Below are 17257 nucleotides of genomic sequence, written 5' to 3' on the forward strand. Positions count from 1 at the left end.
TGTACACAGGACATTCTCACCACACACAGGGCACAGCTGTACACAGGACATTCTCACCACAGACAGTGCACAGCTACACACAGGAAATTCTCACCACACACAGTGCACAGCTCTACACAGGACATTCTCACCACACACAGGGCACAGCTCTACACAGGACATTCTCACCACACACAGGGCACAGCTCTACACAGGACATTCTCACCACACACAGGGCACAGCTCTACACAGGACATTCTCACCACACACAGGGCACAGCTCTACACAGGACATTCTCACCACACACAGGGCACAGCTGTACACAGGACATTCTCACCACACACAGGGCACAGCTCCACACAGGACATTCTCACCACACACAGGGCACAGCTCTACACAGGACATTCTCACCACACACAGGGCACAGCTCCACACAGTACACAGCTCTACACAGGACATTCTCGCCACACACAGTACACAGCTCCACACAGGACATTCCCACCACACACAGTGCACAGCTCCACACAGGACATTCCCACCACACACAGTGCACAGCTATACACAGGACATTCTCACCACACACAGTGCACAGCTATACACAGGACATTCTCACCACACACAGTGCACAGCTATACACAGGACATTCTCACCACACACAGTGCACAGCTACACACAGGACATTCTCACCACACACAGTGCACAGCTACACACAGTACACAGCTCTACACAGGACATTCTCACCACACACAGTGCACAGCTCCACACAGTACACAGCTCTACACAGGACATTCTCACCACACACAGTACACAGCTCCACACAGGACATTCCCACCACACACAGTGCACAGCTATACACAGGACATTCTCACCACACACAGTGCACAGCTAAACACAGGACATTCTCACCACACACAGTGCACAGCTACACACAGGACATTCTCACCACACACAGTGCACAGCTACACACAGGACATTCTCACCACACACAGTGCACAGCTACACACAGGACATTCTCACCACACACAGTGCACAGCTACACACAGGACATTCTCACCACAGACAGTGCACAGCTACACACAGGACATTCTCACCACACACAGGGCACAGCTCTTCACAGGACATTCTCACCACACACAGGGCACAGCTCCACACAGGACATTCTCACCACACACAGGGCACAGCTCCACACAGGACATTCTCACCACACACAGGGCACAGCTCCACACAGGACATTCTCACCACACACAGTGCACAGCTCCACACAGGACATTCCCACCACACACAGTGCACAGCTATACACAGGACATTCTCACCACACACAGTGCACAGCTCTACACAGGGCACAGCTCTACACAGGACATTCTCACCACACACAGGGCACAGCTCTACACAGGACATTTTCACAACGCACAGGACATTCTCACCACACACAGTGCACGGCTCTACACAGGGCACAGCTCTACACAGGACATTCTCACCACACACAGTGCACGGCTCTACACAGGGCACAGCTCTACACAGGACATTCTCACCACACACAGTGCTGGGCAAAAGTGTTAGACCGGTGTACAAAAAATGCTGCAATGTAAGAATGCAGGAACTATTAACACTTCTATTTTTTATTTTTAACAATTAACAAAATACAAAGTAAATGAAGAAAAGAGAAATCTAAATCACATCAATATTTGGTGACCGCCCTTTGTCATCAAAACAGCATTAAAGCATTAATTCTTCTAGACTCGGGTACACACCGAGATTTTATAGCATTATAGTCAGATGAAAAACCAGTTATACCAAACAAGTGATAACCTGCATATGAGAATGATGATCATTATGCAGAAACGGCTGTGTAAGAAGCTTAAAACTGGGTGAGACACAGTCAAACTCCGCTACAAAGGTGAGGTTGGCAAGACTAGGGGCAGCAACAAGATTGCATCAGCATGGTCTCTACCAGACAAAGATTTCAAAGCAGACTGGAGTTTCAATCTGTTTTGAAGAAACCTCAAGAAATGGGCAAAGTTGCGGATCGAAGATGCAGTGGTCGGCCAAGAAATCTAGTGCAGTAGATGAAACACATAGTGTTTACTTCCCTTCAAAATCAGAAGATGTCCAGCAATGCAGTAAGCTCAAAATGGCAATAACCAGTTAAACCCAGCTACACCCATCTACTGTTTGGGCAACTCTAGTCAGAAATGGGCCTCATGGAAGAATTATTAATGCTGAGAAATACAGGGAGATACTAATCCATCATGTAATACAATAAGGCCATTGTGACTAAAAACTATCTGCAGCCTAAAGAAGAACAAGGAGTCCTGGAAGTGAAGATATGGCCTCCACAGCTACCTGATCTCCACATCATCTAGTCTGTGAGGGATTACATGAAGAGATAGACAGATTTGCACAAGTGACAGCCACAGAAGATCTGTGGTTATTTCTCCAAGATGTTTGGCACAATCTCCATGCCGAGTTCCTTTGAAATCTGTGTGCAAGTTTAAAGACAAAGGGTAGTTACACCAAGTATTGATTTGATTTAGTTTTCTCTTTTTTGTTCACTCACTTCGCATGTTATAATTTATAAAAAATAAACTATTAACTTTTCTATTTTTGAAGTTTTCTTTCTGTGCAGCATTTTTTTTCACACCTGCCTAAAACTTTTGCATGATACTGGGTATATTTAGTTCGGCCCCTATTACTGTGGATCTATAAAATGTAGTATATAGAACATACTTAACATAGATCTAAAGCACACAGAATATACAGTACAATGCATATGTCTATAAAAGTACAGAATGATTGTTAATGCGATCATTCTGTCTGCATAAAATATCCTTATCAGGAGTACATCTTGTATATACACTGGATGATGTGCTGCTGATATCGACGATTCTTAGGCTGTGTGCCCACGATGCGTTTTTTAAGCGTTTCCGCAGCGGCAAAAACGCTGCAGAAACGCTTAAAAAATGCATGGTAGAAGGCCTGCCATGTTCCCCAATGATAATCCGCATGTGCTGTGCACATGCTGCGGAGATTTCCGCTGCGGATTATCATTGCGGAAAAAAACGCAGCACTACCAATTATTTTGCGGAAGTGCTGCATTTTCGCCACCATTGACTTGCATTAGATCGCCTGGATTATGCATCACTGCATCTGTAGATGCGCATTCCATGCGTTCTAATGTGCGGATGGTACCCAGGTGTGGAGGACGGGAGACTCTCCTCCGGACCTGGGTACCATAGAAAATTGTAAGAAAAAAAAAAAGAATAAAATAAAAAATAAATATATACTTATCTTCTGGCTTCCCCCGGAGCGCTCCTCCTCGCATGCCGGCAGTTTGCGATGGACTGAAGGATCCGCGCTGACGTCATATTCATGTGACAGGTCACGCGACGCTGAAGTCGGCAGGTCCTTCAGTGTACCGCTGCCGGCAAGGGAGAACGGAGTGAAGCAGGACACCGGGAACCATCAGAGGGTAAGTATATATTTATTTTTTTATTTTTTACCATTCTTTTACGGTCACACTATATAAATCCATGCCGGTTGCATGGATTTATATAGTGTGGCCAAGTTGTCAGGCACTTTCCAAGTGATGCTAAAATCGCTTGGAAAGCGCTTGTCAACCCGCATGCGGAAATGTATGTGAAGAATGCTTCACTTCCGCTTGTCCTGAGCATTTCTGCATCGTGGGCACATAGCCTTAAAGGTGCTGTCCAGTTACATTATTTTGAGAAGTTATCAATATCAGATCATCTGCACACTGATCAGCTGTTGTTTGCTTTAGAGGCCCCTGGATGTAGATACTTTGAACAGAGCTGTATAGCGAAACTCCATTCAGTGCACAGCGTCCACTGCCGAGTACTGCAGTATCGTACTGGGGCCTCTATGCATTGGATGTAGCAGCACTTTGCAGCTCGATTGTTTACATCCCGTCCCGCCGGCGTGTCTCCCGTGCGCCCCGCCGGCGTGTCTCCCGTGCGCCCCGCCGGCGTGTCTCCCGTGCGCCCCGCCGGCGTGTCTCCCGTGCGCCCCGCCGGCTTTTTTACGGCAAAGTTAGAGAGAATTACATTACAAAGCTTCTATACTTTTGCAATGTTACACACTTACAGCACATGGTTGGCACCCTGAGCCGTCCGTGTACTCTACTTGTTTTTCACAGACTCATAGACTTACATTGACCCTTGTCATCCGTGCTTTCGTAAAAATGGACATGTGCACAGCAGCATAGATTATAATGAGCACATGTGGTATCTGAAAAAAATACCACACATACTAGAAACACGGACATGTGAAAGAGGCCTTGCATAATCTTATTCCTTGATTATATCGACCCCTCTCAATTGGCCTTTATAATCCCAGCGTGCTGTGACAGTCTGCAGCTTTTATACCCGGTGGCTGTTGTAGATTTATAGTTACTGCTGGGTTTCAAGCCACTGGGACAAATTATACATGTAAGTCTTTACTCTAATCCGCGTTATAAATTCAGTTTCTAACAGAAGCGTTTTGACTAATCTGTTGATGAACAGTGGCTTGTGAAAGTATTCACCCCCTTGGCGTTCTACCTTACAACCTGTGTTTAATTAATTTTGTAATCCGACTTGTGTGTGATGCATCAGCACTAAATAGTCTGTTGGTGAAGTGAGATAAATCTAGGCATAAATTAAATTTATGGGATCAAATACCTAAAATTGGCATGTGCCCTTTATAGCAAAAGCCCCTTCAAATTTCAGGTGCAAGTAATTCCCTTCATAAGTCACATGCTTGGTGAAAGGAAGTCCACCTTTGTGTAATCTAAGGCTATGTTCCCACGATGCAGAAATGCTCTGGATTTTTCCTGAGCGTTTCTGCATCTCCCCTGGCAGAAAAAAATGCATGCGGATTGTACATGCGGATAGTACATGCGTTTTTCATGCCAGGGACAAGCGGATGTGAAGCGTTCTTCACATGCATTTCCGCATGCGGGTTGTCAAGCGCTTTTCAAGCGATTTTAGCATCACTTGGAAAGTGCTTGACAACTTGGTCACACTATATAAATCCATGCAACCGGCATGGATTTATATAGTGTGACCCCAAAGAATGGTTAAAAAATAAATCTATACTTACCTTCCGATGGCCCCCGGAGTTTTGCTCCGTCCTGGCTGCCGGCAGATCGCGGTACACTGAAGGACCTGCCGACGTCAGCGTCGCGTGACCCGTCACATGACTATGACGTCAGCGCAGGTCCTCCAGTCCATCACGATCTGCCAGCAAGCAGAGACAAGGACATCGGGGGCTGCCAGACTGTATATATAACATTTATTTTTTATTTTATTCTTTTTTTTTACAGTTTTCTATCTTACCCGGCTCCGGAGGAGAGTCTACTCTCCTCCACACCCGGGTACCATCCGCACATTGGAACGCATGGAATGCGCATCTACATATGCAATAATGCGTAATCCATGCGTTCCAATGAAAGTCAATGGCAGCGAAAATGCAGCGTTTCTGCAAAATAATTGGTAGTGCTGTGTTTTTTTCCGCAATGATAATCCGCAGCGGAAATTTCCCAGCATGTGCACAGCACATGTGGATTATCACTGGGAAACATGGCAGGCCTTCTACCATGCATTTTTTAAGCGTTTCTGTAGCGTTTTTGCCGTTGCGGAAATGCTTAAAAAACGAATCGTGGGCATGCAGCCTTGGTGTCACACGGTCTGTCAGTATATAAAACTTTTCTGAAAGGCCACAGAGGCTGCAGCACCATTAAGCAAGAGGCACCACTAACCAAACAAGTCAGGGACAAAGCTGTTGAGAAGTACAAGTCAGGATTGGGTTATAAAAAAATATCTCAATCTCTGATGATCCCCCAGAGCACCATCACATCCATTATCATCAAATGGAAAGAACATGGTATCACACCAAACCTGCCAAGAGAGGGGCGTCCACCAGAGAGGCAGCACAGAGACCAAAGGTGACCCTGAAAAAGCTGCTGAGTTCCCAAGCAGAGACTGGAGTATCGATCAGTCTATACGACCACAAAAACCTGTACACTCCATAGCGGTGGCCTTTTATGGAAGAGTGGATAGAGAAAAGGCTTTACTTACACACAAACATTGTAAGGCTCATTTTGAGTTTGCCAAAAGACGTGGGAGACTCCCCAAATGTATGGAGGAAGTTGCTGTGCAGATGAGACCAAAATTAACCTTTTTGGCCACCAAGGTAAACACTATGTCTGGCGCCAAACCAACACAGCTGATCACCCCAAAAACATCATTCCCACAGTGAAACATCGTGGTGGCAGCATCATGCTGTGGGGATGTTTTTCCGCTGCATGGACAGGGAAGATTGATGGTGTGAAATGCAGGGATATTCTTGAGCAAAATCTGTTTTATCAGTGATTTGAGACTGGGACGGAGGTTCACCTATCAACAAGAAAATGATCCAAAGCATACTGCTAAAGCAACACTTGAGTGGTTTAAGGGGAAATGTGTAAATATTCTGGAGTGGCCTAATCAAAGCCCAGACCTTAATCCAATTGAAAATCTGTGGTCAGACTTGAAGATTGCTGTTCCCCAGAGGAAACCATCTAACTTGAAGGCACTGGAGCAGTTTTACCTTGAGGAATCCCAGTGGCAAGATGTGGAAAGTTCATAGGGACTTATCCAAAGCGACTTGCTGCTATAATTGCCACAAAAGGAGGCTCTACAAAGTACTGACTTTAGGGGATGAATAGTTATGCACACTGAAGTTTTCAGTTATTTTGTCTTATTTGTTGTTTGCTTCACATTAAAAAGAAAACCAAATGTTCACAGTTTTGGGCATGTTCTTTACATGAACTGATGCAAACCCTTAAAGAAAACAGTGAAATCCCAGGTAGTGAGGTAGGAAAACATGAAAAATGCCAAGGGGGTGAATACTTTTGCAAGCCACTGTATATTGGGTGCTACTGAGGTGTCCACAGTATAGCTGATAAATGTACAATTACAGGGGCCTGATCTTAGAGTCCTCCAGCAATCCTCAGAAGGGGGGTATCAATGTCCCCTATGTAAATTGAGCAGTAGAGCATGTGTGGCCACTTCTGTAGGACTGACTACAGCTTTTGTTCTCATTTCCATAGAAGTGCATAGAGTGGTAGTAAGACATACAGTGGCGACCAAAAGTTTCGCTTTTTTTTTTTTAAAGTGTGATTACTTCTCTCTGGTTGTTGTGATGCCATTTTCCTGATGATGAATTTAAAGTGCATGAAGTTGTCATCGTGCAAGACCTTAATTTGAACGAAAATGCTTTTGAATATAGGTCTGGTCATTTAATTAAAGAAAACTGACTGCCAAAATTTTTGCATGTGTTATTTATGGATCATAACATAGAGAGTAATTCATTGCTTACAATGCTATAACTTAGTATTTTGTAGCATAATCTCTTGCTTTAACTACTGCACCACACCGACGGGGCATTGAAGCCACTAGGGTATTCAAGACATGAGGGATCTTGCTCCATTCCATTTGCAAATCTGCAAACAATTCACCTTTAGTGCTATGGGTACGGGCCCCAACTCGTCACCATATCTCATCCCAAAGGTGCTCTATAGGGTGTAAATCAGGTGATTGGCTTGGCCATTGCAACAGGTGAATATTTTTCTTTGACTAAATTGGATGTGTGCTTAGGATCATTGTCTTGCTGGAATTTCCATTTCCTGCCTACTGTGGTTTTACCATGTGGCAGCATTACGTTCTCCAGTATATCATTGTACATGGTAGCATTCATATTTCCATCAGTTCTATACAAAGGGCCAATGGCAGATGCAGAAAAGCAGCCCCAAACCATGACATTGCGTCCACCATGTTTCACTTTAGGTGTGTGGTACCTTGCATCATTAGGTTTTCCAATTGGGTGGTATATATAGTGCTTGCTATCACTACCAAACAGATTGAACTTGGATTCATCCGACCACAACACCTTAGGATGCGCCAGTTCTGGCACTTAGCCTCGCTCTGCCCACTGCCCTGTAGCGGTGTCAGTGGGGTTATAGGGTTGTGGTTGATGTCAACTTATAATGCCAGCTGACATCAAGCCCAGGTTAGTAATGGAGAGGCGTCTATAAGATGACCCCATTACTAACCCCTTAAGTGTAAGTCAAATGTCAAATGAAGACACCCACACCCAGAATAAAATATTTTATTTGAAATAAACACAGACTCCTTTTAATATTTTAAATTAAACCATCACGCCCATTCCACCTGAATCCATTGTCACCTGTAATAAAAGTAAAATAATTAACCAACTTCATCCTCACCTTTGCGACGTGAAGAACAGAATTCATGTGTCCCGCAACAGGTCCAGCTCTGCTACATCTAGCGTGGGAGAATTCTCACGTTTGCCGTGCCAGCAAATGACGTCGGCGCATGTGCGGTGAGAATTTTCCCACTATCGCGCTGATGTCAATGAGGTGACCTGAGTTAATTTGACATGAACTCAGCTCATCTTGTTGCCGTCACAGTGAGACACTGAGAAGCGCAAGCATGCTTGTGTTCCTCCGTGTCTCTGCAGGATGGCAGGCTGGATGGTCGCATCCAGCTACTATGCAGCCTGCCATCTAGATGTAGCAGAGCTGGAGCAGGACACATAGATTCTGTTCTTCACGTCGGAAAGATGAGGGTGAGGTTGGTTAATTATTTTACTTTTATTACAGGTGACAATGGATTCAGGTGGAATAGGCGTGATGGTAATTATGGTTTAATTTAGAACATTAAAGGAGTCTGTGTGTTTATTTCAAATAAAGTATTTTATTCACGGTGTGGGAGTCTTTTTATTTTACAATTGACTTCCACTATGTGGTTAGTAATGGGGCCGTCTTAGATGCCTCCCCATTACTAACCTAGACTTGAGGTCAGCTGACATCAACCCCAGCCCTATAACCCCACTGCCACCTTTACAGGGCAGTGGGCAGAGCGAGGCTAAGTGCCAGTATTGCCGCATCCTATGGATGCGCCATTTCTGGGGCGGCTGAGGACTGCTGTTTCTGGCCTCGGAGGGGGCCAATATACATGGCCCCTTTCTAGGCTATTAATATCAGCCCCCAGCTGTCTGCATAGCCTTTGCTAGCTGTTTAAAATAGGGGGACCCCATGTCCATTTTTTTGGGGTTCCCCATTTTAATAGTCAGTAAAGGCTAAGTAAACATCTGGGGGCTGATATTAATAGCCTGGGAAGCTCCATGGGTATTACCCCCTTCCCAGGCTAAAAGCATCCGCCCCAGCTGTGTGCTTAACATCTGCCAGAGTGTAAAATTAAGGGGGACCCCATGACAATTTTTTTTAATAAATTCTCTAATTTAGCAATTAATGACAAGTACAGTAACCAAATCAGTCACTGTACTAATTACATATGTGACTGACATCTTTCTATCTATCTATTCTATGTGTGTAGATCTATTCTTTGTATTCTAAATTGTCAGGTACCGCTCTATTGTAACACTATGTGGCTGATGAGTTGCCGGCTTTTAAAGAGACAGGTGCGTAAAAATCGGACAGACAGAACTCGCATGGTGCAAGTGCCGTGCGATTTATTTATTTATTTTTATTTTTTTCTCCACACACCCATTGACTTGCATTGGCGAGTCTCATCCAAGAAACGTGGCAATACACAGCATGCTGCAATTTTTTTTTTTTCTCATCCCTATTTCAGCTGAGAAAAAAATTGCAGATGATATATCACTCATTGATTAACCCTGGTCCGAATGCAATCCGATTTTTTTACCGGATTGCACTCGTCCGTTTTTCTCGCAGATGAGTATGAGCCCTAACTGTCAGTCATTACTTGTCTCACACTGGTATCTCCCCCTTTCATTTATAATAATCTCTGAAGGCGGATTCTGAGGGAGATCAGTATTCTGATCTTAACAGCTCATTTACATATAAGAAAAATGTGGATTTCTCTGGAGTAAGATATCGTATCGCAGATATTAAGGTATCATGTTATTTAGCTTCCTATGACCTACATGTCCATATAGACTACTTAGGAGGGTTGATCCTAATGACAGATTCTCTTTAAAATAGCTGGGAACGTGGCTAAGGTTTTTTTTTTGGTAATTTTTTTTTTTCTTACAAAGAACTTTATGAGGAGAAGATCCATGTAGTTTTTAAGAGAAATGCATATCAGATTTTTGCCTGGTTCTTAAGAAATGAAGTATTTTTTTTTAGTTTGGCTTTGATGTATTTTTTTAAACATTTTTCCATGTTTTGCAGCCGTTTGACGTGGCAAGGTCAAGTTTGGAGCGGGTTTTTTAGCAAGTCATTTCTTATTTTTTTCCTCTGCAGTAAGGTTTTCATACCTCCTCACAGAGACTCGCTATATGAACAGCAGTGTAGATTTCCTATTGAAATCAGTATGAAACATATTTGAAGCCGGTTTTTTTGTGTGGATTTTAGAGGGAAACTGCTTCAACAGTCACGTAAAAAAACTGAACATCTCCTACGGATACAAGCTAATCTAGAATCTTCTTCAAAAGAAAGGGACACCAATTTTGAGAAAGCTACTTCTCGGCTCTTGCCCCACGTCAGTGCTGCGGGTGGTTATCAGGGAGCCCGTTGCACCTGTGATATGGATGGGAAAATACTGCTGCACAACACAAATGTCTCATTAAATGGGTGTAAGGACTCCGGGCCTTGCATGAACGTCTAAGACTTTGTAGCCCCAGGTGTAGATTACTAACTAGTCACAGCATTATAGACATTAGGGGGATCCCCTGGCAGGTGGACTTCTCTTGTCTGGCCATTTGTGGTGAAATCTTATGACCTGACATCCGGCATCATGACATGCTAACCTGTTCCATAGTATGAAGATAAGTTTTTATTTAGCTGTCTTACATTGCTGTGTCTCCTTCTTTTCCACAGGCGGTGGTCTTGCTGTGGGAACACTACTCCTCATAGGTCAGTGCCACTTTTTGTTGCCATTAAACAGGGAGGGCATGATGGTGTTATGGTGCTGCTGACTATGATGTAGTACTGATGTACATTAGTACTGGCATATATTCTCTCATGTCAGAGAATCGGCCGATTATGCTAATGACGCTCGGCTCAAACTCTGATCAGAGTGTGAGCCGAGTGTCCACTTACTGTGATCCAGTTCTCTCGTGTAACAAAATCGCAGTGCAGGTGCGGAGAAGACGGAAAACGTAATTTCTCCATTATCTCTGTGCGCGTACATTGGAGTGCACTTAGATGATATCCGAGTGCAGTCCGATGTTTCACTTGCACCCATAGACATGTATGGGTGCTCGTGATCCAAATTGCGGAGCTACTGGCAATGTGCTGCGATTGTTTTCTCATGCCAAATCTGCATGAGAAAAAAAATCACTGATCTGCACTGCCCCATAGAATAACATTGAGCGGGGTGGTATCCGATAAAACATCAGATAACACATGTCTGAGTTATACACTAATGTGAGCGAGCCCTAAGGCAAAGACTAGTAGTGCGATATCAGGGTTTATGGACATCATAGAGTTGGTGCCCACTGAGCATTCTCCTCTGTGATCAAGAACGTCGAGGCACTCTGTACAAGCGGCTCCTTCCTGGCAATCTCCATTGGCCATGCATCTAATAAACATCATGTATGTATTTCTAACTTAAGTCTTTCCCTGGCAAAACGGTCATCTTGCAATTTTGCTTATGACATGAAGTCATGATCTGGATCAGTTGCTTCCCATGGGAAAGGATCACAAATGTTCCTGGGGAGATCTTGTTCATCAAAACAAATTTCATCTGGGCATAGTTTGTGCCTTGACTTCATTATATTTTACCCCAAATTGTTCAAAGCATGAATGGGTAATCCCGACTGAGGCACCTATCCATGTAACTGATAACCTATTGGGGAGTGTCAGAGCTCGGAGACCCTCAACAGTCACTGTCCTCTTCTGTTTTCCTGTGGTAGACTGTGAATGGAGGGGCTGAGCATGTGCTTGACTCGCACGCCATTCACACTCCACCAAGCAGGTTGGGGTCCCAGGGCCCCGTATTCTGGGGAACAGTGGGAATCCCTGCAATCAGATCCTCACCTATCTAGCATTTATTACCTGTAAAGTGGGCAAGTAGTAAATTCTTCATGCTGGAAGTGTCACTGGCCAAAATAAGATCTATAGTTGGGGACAGCAGCTAAAAAGTGTGAAGGACGCAGTGCTTCCTAATATCGTTTTAAAACATCTAAAATTAGAAAAAAAAAATCTCATTTGTATGCCAATATTGGTCTTATGAGAAGCTGAGTTAGTGTTTGGTCCGCAAGTGTGAAAGAAAAGTTACTTGTTGCGGCGTACATCTCATCATTTCTATTCACTTACACCAAGAACAAACGGCTTGCAGCCGCCCAGGAATATAAGATTGTAAATGTCTGCCTCATTTGAGGATGAAATAAGATGGAGTATGCCTACGGATGAAAACTTAGTTAGCATCGTGTTCTCATGGGCAATTCCACGCTTCAGATATATCTAAATATTCTATAAATTTGCCTATCTGTCCCAATAGAGCGTATAGAAAATGCTTAACATATATTTGCATGAATAAGTTATTTATTTCTCCATCATTTACTAATGTTGCAGTCAATTTGCTCAACTCACACTAGTACCATATTCATTTTAGTGTCTTTTTTGTGATCACCATACAGTCTGTCCACGTGAAGCCAGCACCAGCTTCACTTAGCGACTTTTGCTTCCGAAACATTTAGCTCATAAGATGTTTCCAAAATGAACTCTTAATGACCTAACCGTTGTCTTTACTATCGAAGACTAAGAAATTAGCCTTTTAAATGGCGCAGATCTTTAATGACGTTTGTTTTGATGTTTTCTGAGTGATTTGGACCATGGATCATTTACTTCTGCTTATGATCCATCTACGGATTCATAGCAAATCGTCTTCATCAACATTTTTGATTTGAGATATGGCTATTAGGGGGCATAGAAGAGCTTCTTTGTATAGTCTATTACAATTTAACCTACTGGGAACGTGTCATGAGGATCTAGGCCACCAAACTGCTATCTCAGGTTTTAATAGGTAGGAAGTGCGGCATAATGTCAAGAGGAACTTTAAAAAATGGCCTGTAAGAAGTCATGGGGCTGGAGCAGTTGTTCGGAGGTCGTGTTGGGTCTGTCCCCTAGTCCCACAGGCTGAGGTGTATCATTGCAGTCTGAATACATCAGTAGCATGTGCAGTACATAGATGACGCTGAGGCTACCACACTCGCGTTACTCCACAAGCACTAGATGCCATCTAAGCTGGCTTATGGTGATGGATCCCAGCCGGAGGACCCCCAGTGTGACCCCTGCACCACTCCTTACATGACAATACAGCTCACACGCCAAGCTTCTTTTTTCTGCATTATGTCGTATTGACCATCATTGGCAAGCTATTGCTATACTGGAGGACAGGTTGTATATATTATCTCTCTAATGATTTATTAGGTCATCTCAGTCATGGCCACAGATGTCCGAACATGATGGAAGTTATCATTTCATACCAGTTGGGCTCCACATGTTGCATATAATCTTTTGATCTTTTAATATTTAACATATATAAAAAAAATGGAAACTTTGTGGTCTATTTCCACGTTGGTTTTTGTTTCCTGAAGAAAGTGTGGGTTACACTTTGAAACGTGTAGAAAAATGTAAAAGATTAACGTTATTTTACATTATCTCTGGCACTTGACGTTGCTTCATCAGCTGGCAGCGCCAATATAGACCACAAACTTTCCATGTTTTGTATAGTTGTCTGGTGAAATCACCCGTGCATCTGCAGTAGCCATACACCCTGGGATCAGGTCAGCATATATTGATAATTATTACCGGATAAGACCTATATTTTCTCCTCAGCTATTTATATCTAATATTAACATATAGCACATGTCAAGTATTTGCTGTAGACATTTCGGCACCAAAAAACGTGTCTCTTGCCTTGAAAAACGCTGCATAAAAATCGTGCATTTTTGCCATGTTTTTGAGTCCTTTAAAATAGATGAAAAACACGGACATTCTGCAGATATGAAACTGCTTCAGACCTGCCATTAAAAATACTCAATGTATGCATGAGATTTCAGAAGCCTAATTCACTTTGCTGAGACACATTGTAAGGTTTTAATACTAATGGTTAGGACCGTCCCCACTGGGTCACCTTGGCTCTGGTGGGATGGCTTTTCCGCTTTTTTTTTTTAAATCTAAAATGCGGTTTACCAAGTCCCCTATGTTATTTATGTGCACTATTGCTTTTACTTATTTATATCAAGGTGTATGTTTATTTTGTTTCTACCTTAGGTTTTGTATGATTAATGGCCTGTACACATTAAATGTATACCAACTTATACTCCAGTTCAGTTAATTTTTTTTGGTTTTGCTTTAGTTTCTTGCACTTAGTACAGGTAAGGGTGTGACCTCCCTTTCTTTGAGCTGGGCATTACATTCATATAGCTTCCCATGGCTGGGTGTCCATAGTAGGGTCTCAGTCTTGCTTGGCTCTTATTCACATTCAGGTAATTTATGACACATGGTAAGGTTTTAGTACTAGAGATTAGGACCATCCCCAATGGGTACACCTTGGTGCTGGTGGGATCGCTTTTCTAATTTTTTTTTTTTTTAAATCAAAAACACTGTTTACTAAGTCCCCTATGTTATTTATATGCACTATTGCTTTTACTTACACCAGGGTATATGTTCATTTTGTCTCTGTCTTAGGTTTTGTTTGTTTAATGGCGAGTGTGAACACGCTTCTACACGTTCTTGTATACCAACTTATATTCCAGTTAATTTCTTTCCATTTTACTTTACTGACATAGTAAAGTGCTGCGTTTTTTGCTGGAAAAACTAAAGGAAATAATGTAGGGAAAACGCAACAAAAATGTGATGTGTGAAAATACCCTAACTGTGGATGATAACGCTGCGATCTTACTGTTGTCACATCACCCTCAGATCTGCTTCAGTTGCCCAGCACCACTGTTTTCACCCTGCTTGTAGCGCTCGTCATGGAGGAGATGTCACAGTTAGTCTCAGGGTTGCACATTGTGCTGCCAGACATACTGGTGTGACTGGGACCCGTGATTCGGCCCTGGTGTGTGTGTGCTGTCCCACAGCCCAGCTGGTGCAATCGGCTCCCTGCTGGTACCTATGGGGCAGCACCACACCCTACTTTACCTCTCCTCATCCTGCTGGAACGGCCAGACATGGTGCTCAGTTAACCTCAGGCATCTCTAGTGCTATTCTTGTTGATACTGTTTCTGACCTGGTTTACCTCGTATTACCCGTTATCCCTCCTGATTCTGACCTCTGCTTGTCTGGCTTCACTCCTGATTGACCTTCTGGTATCCGACCCCAGTTTCCCCTCTGACTTCAGTTTTGTCTATTGTTTGTGCTTGTTACGTCCCTCCTGATACTGACTCTGCTTTGTTTGACCTTCTCTGGTGCAGGCTTGCTCCTTTTGGCCAGCAGATACTCCATGGACATAACCCAGGGGCCCGTAGTAAGTCTAGATTCCTGTATAGAGATTAAAGGGTTAAGGCCGGGCTTCCTCTGGGATCTGTTAGACAGAGTAGCTTGAACCAAATCTGTCCGCGGTAGCCTTTTTGGGCTACCGGCCTCTGACAGACGTTAGTGTGAAGCCACAATACAGGTAAACCAGGCTTCTCATAGCATCAAGCCTAAAACCTGGTAGGAAAAGCTTCCTCTGTGTTATCTCCAGTGCCCTGTAACAGCTATAAATTGCATTACTGGAAGATTTCTGTCTTTTGAACATGAAAGCTCATCTTTGTTATTTGACACCTATTATCCTGGCTAATTTAACCACTTAATGGTAAATTCCGGGGCTCGAAACTGTTTATGATAATTGTCCCGGTTCTCCTGAGACGCTATCATACCGGAAGGTTAGGAAATGATTATTGAAAACAGTCAAACATATATTTACTTCTGCAAGCTTTTTATTTCCCTCTCTCGTAGGTCTCTGCAGCACTATTTGGAGGCTTGTACTGTGAATTAATACTTCTAAACAAGGCTATAATTGGTATTGTTATGAAAGCTGCATAAACACTTCTACAAAATGTCATATTTATAAAGGCCAAATAATCTTACGGTTCATTAGCTTATGCATTAATGAGGGCACCTAGCTGCTTCAGGAATATGCAGAAAATTGTAATCTACTTGGCCTGCTTTTAACATCATGCTAGTAACTGTGGAAGCTGAGGTTACCTGGTGTAAAAGCATGTCTGTGCTCCAAACTCCAACCTGGGTCCTCACAACCCTTTAGTATCCATCTGTCTTCTGTTTCCTTCCCATGTTAAAGGAAGTATGTTAGGTTAGAATGATTGTTCAAACCAAGCACAAGTGCTCTGTGCTCCCTCGGCTAAACTGCACCTTCCCAAATACTTATTTTCCTCTTCCACCCTCCAGTAAACCAGGGCTGTGGAGTCGATAAGCCAGGACTACGACTCCTCAATTTCCCTAACTTCCAACTCCGACTCCACAGCACTGGTCACTACTGAGCGTGTACATGAAGTGCAGCACAGATTCATCTCACCTATAAGCCGAGACCCTTAGATCAGGAACTGAACAGACATTTATAGGACATTTCATAGCTTTCCCAAATTCTTATGAAAAAATTACTGCACATCCTGCATTGTACCACTGTACCCAATTTACTATATATTTTAGGAGCAGGGCCGTGGAGTCGGAGTCGCGGAGTCGGTGTCCATTTTGGTGGAGTCGGTATAAAGTGGACCGACTCTGACTCCTAAAATATGTAATAAATTGGGTACAGTAGCTCAATACAGTTTGTGGGGAATATTTTTTCATAAAAATTTGGGAAAGTTATGAAATGTCCTATAAATGTCTGCCCTATTCCTGATCTAAGGGTCTAGACTTTTAGCTGAGATGAATCTGTGCTACAGTAAATTTATCACTTAAACATGAGCCATGTATGAGGGAGTCAGAGTTGGAGTTGGTGTCATGGAAATTGAGGAGTCGGAGTCGGAGGTTTGGCTTACTGACTCCACAGCCCTGTTTAGAAATCCGAGTTGGTCCATTTTATACCGACTCCACCAAAATGAACACTGATTCCACGACTCCAACTCCACAGCCCTGCTGTAAATCCAGAGTAGTAAATCAATGGATGGAAAATAAGTTGGTGGGAACGTGCACTGAAATCTTTAGTTACGCCAAGGGTGCACTAAGCGCCTGTTCCTGGTTTGTACAGTCATTTTCTACTGACACACTTCCTTTAATGGCCAATTCCCTGACCTCTTCCTTCTTTCAGTAGATAACTTACAGCAGGCTTTTTTTGTAGCC

The 17257-nt window shown here is 43.3% G+C and overlaps 1 protein-coding gene across 3 annotated transcripts in view; it reads left to right on the plus strand.

Moving 5' to 3' along the window:
• The window catches only part of ELP4 (elongator acetyltransferase complex subunit 4), a 442046-nt gene that overhangs the window by 2044 nt on the left and 422745 nt on the right, over positions 1 to 17257 (plus strand). For all 3 annotated transcript variants that reach the window (XM_073658083.1, XM_073658084.1, XM_073658082.1), the window contains exon 2: positions 10841 to 10876. In XM_073658083.1, coding sequence (XP_073514184.1) covers positions 10841 to 10876 — 36 coding nt within the window. The remainder of the gene's footprint in view (positions 1 to 10840; positions 10877 to 17257) is intronic.

Source organism: Phyllobates terribilis, unplaced genomic scaffold (genome assembly GCF_046119375.1).
Source record: "Phyllobates terribilis strain yellow unplaced genomic scaffold, ASM4611937v1 Scaffold_13__5_contigs__length_258822181, whole genome shotgun sequence".
Lineage (NCBI taxonomy): Eukaryota > Metazoa > Chordata > Amphibia > Anura > Dendrobatidae > Phyllobates > Phyllobates terribilis.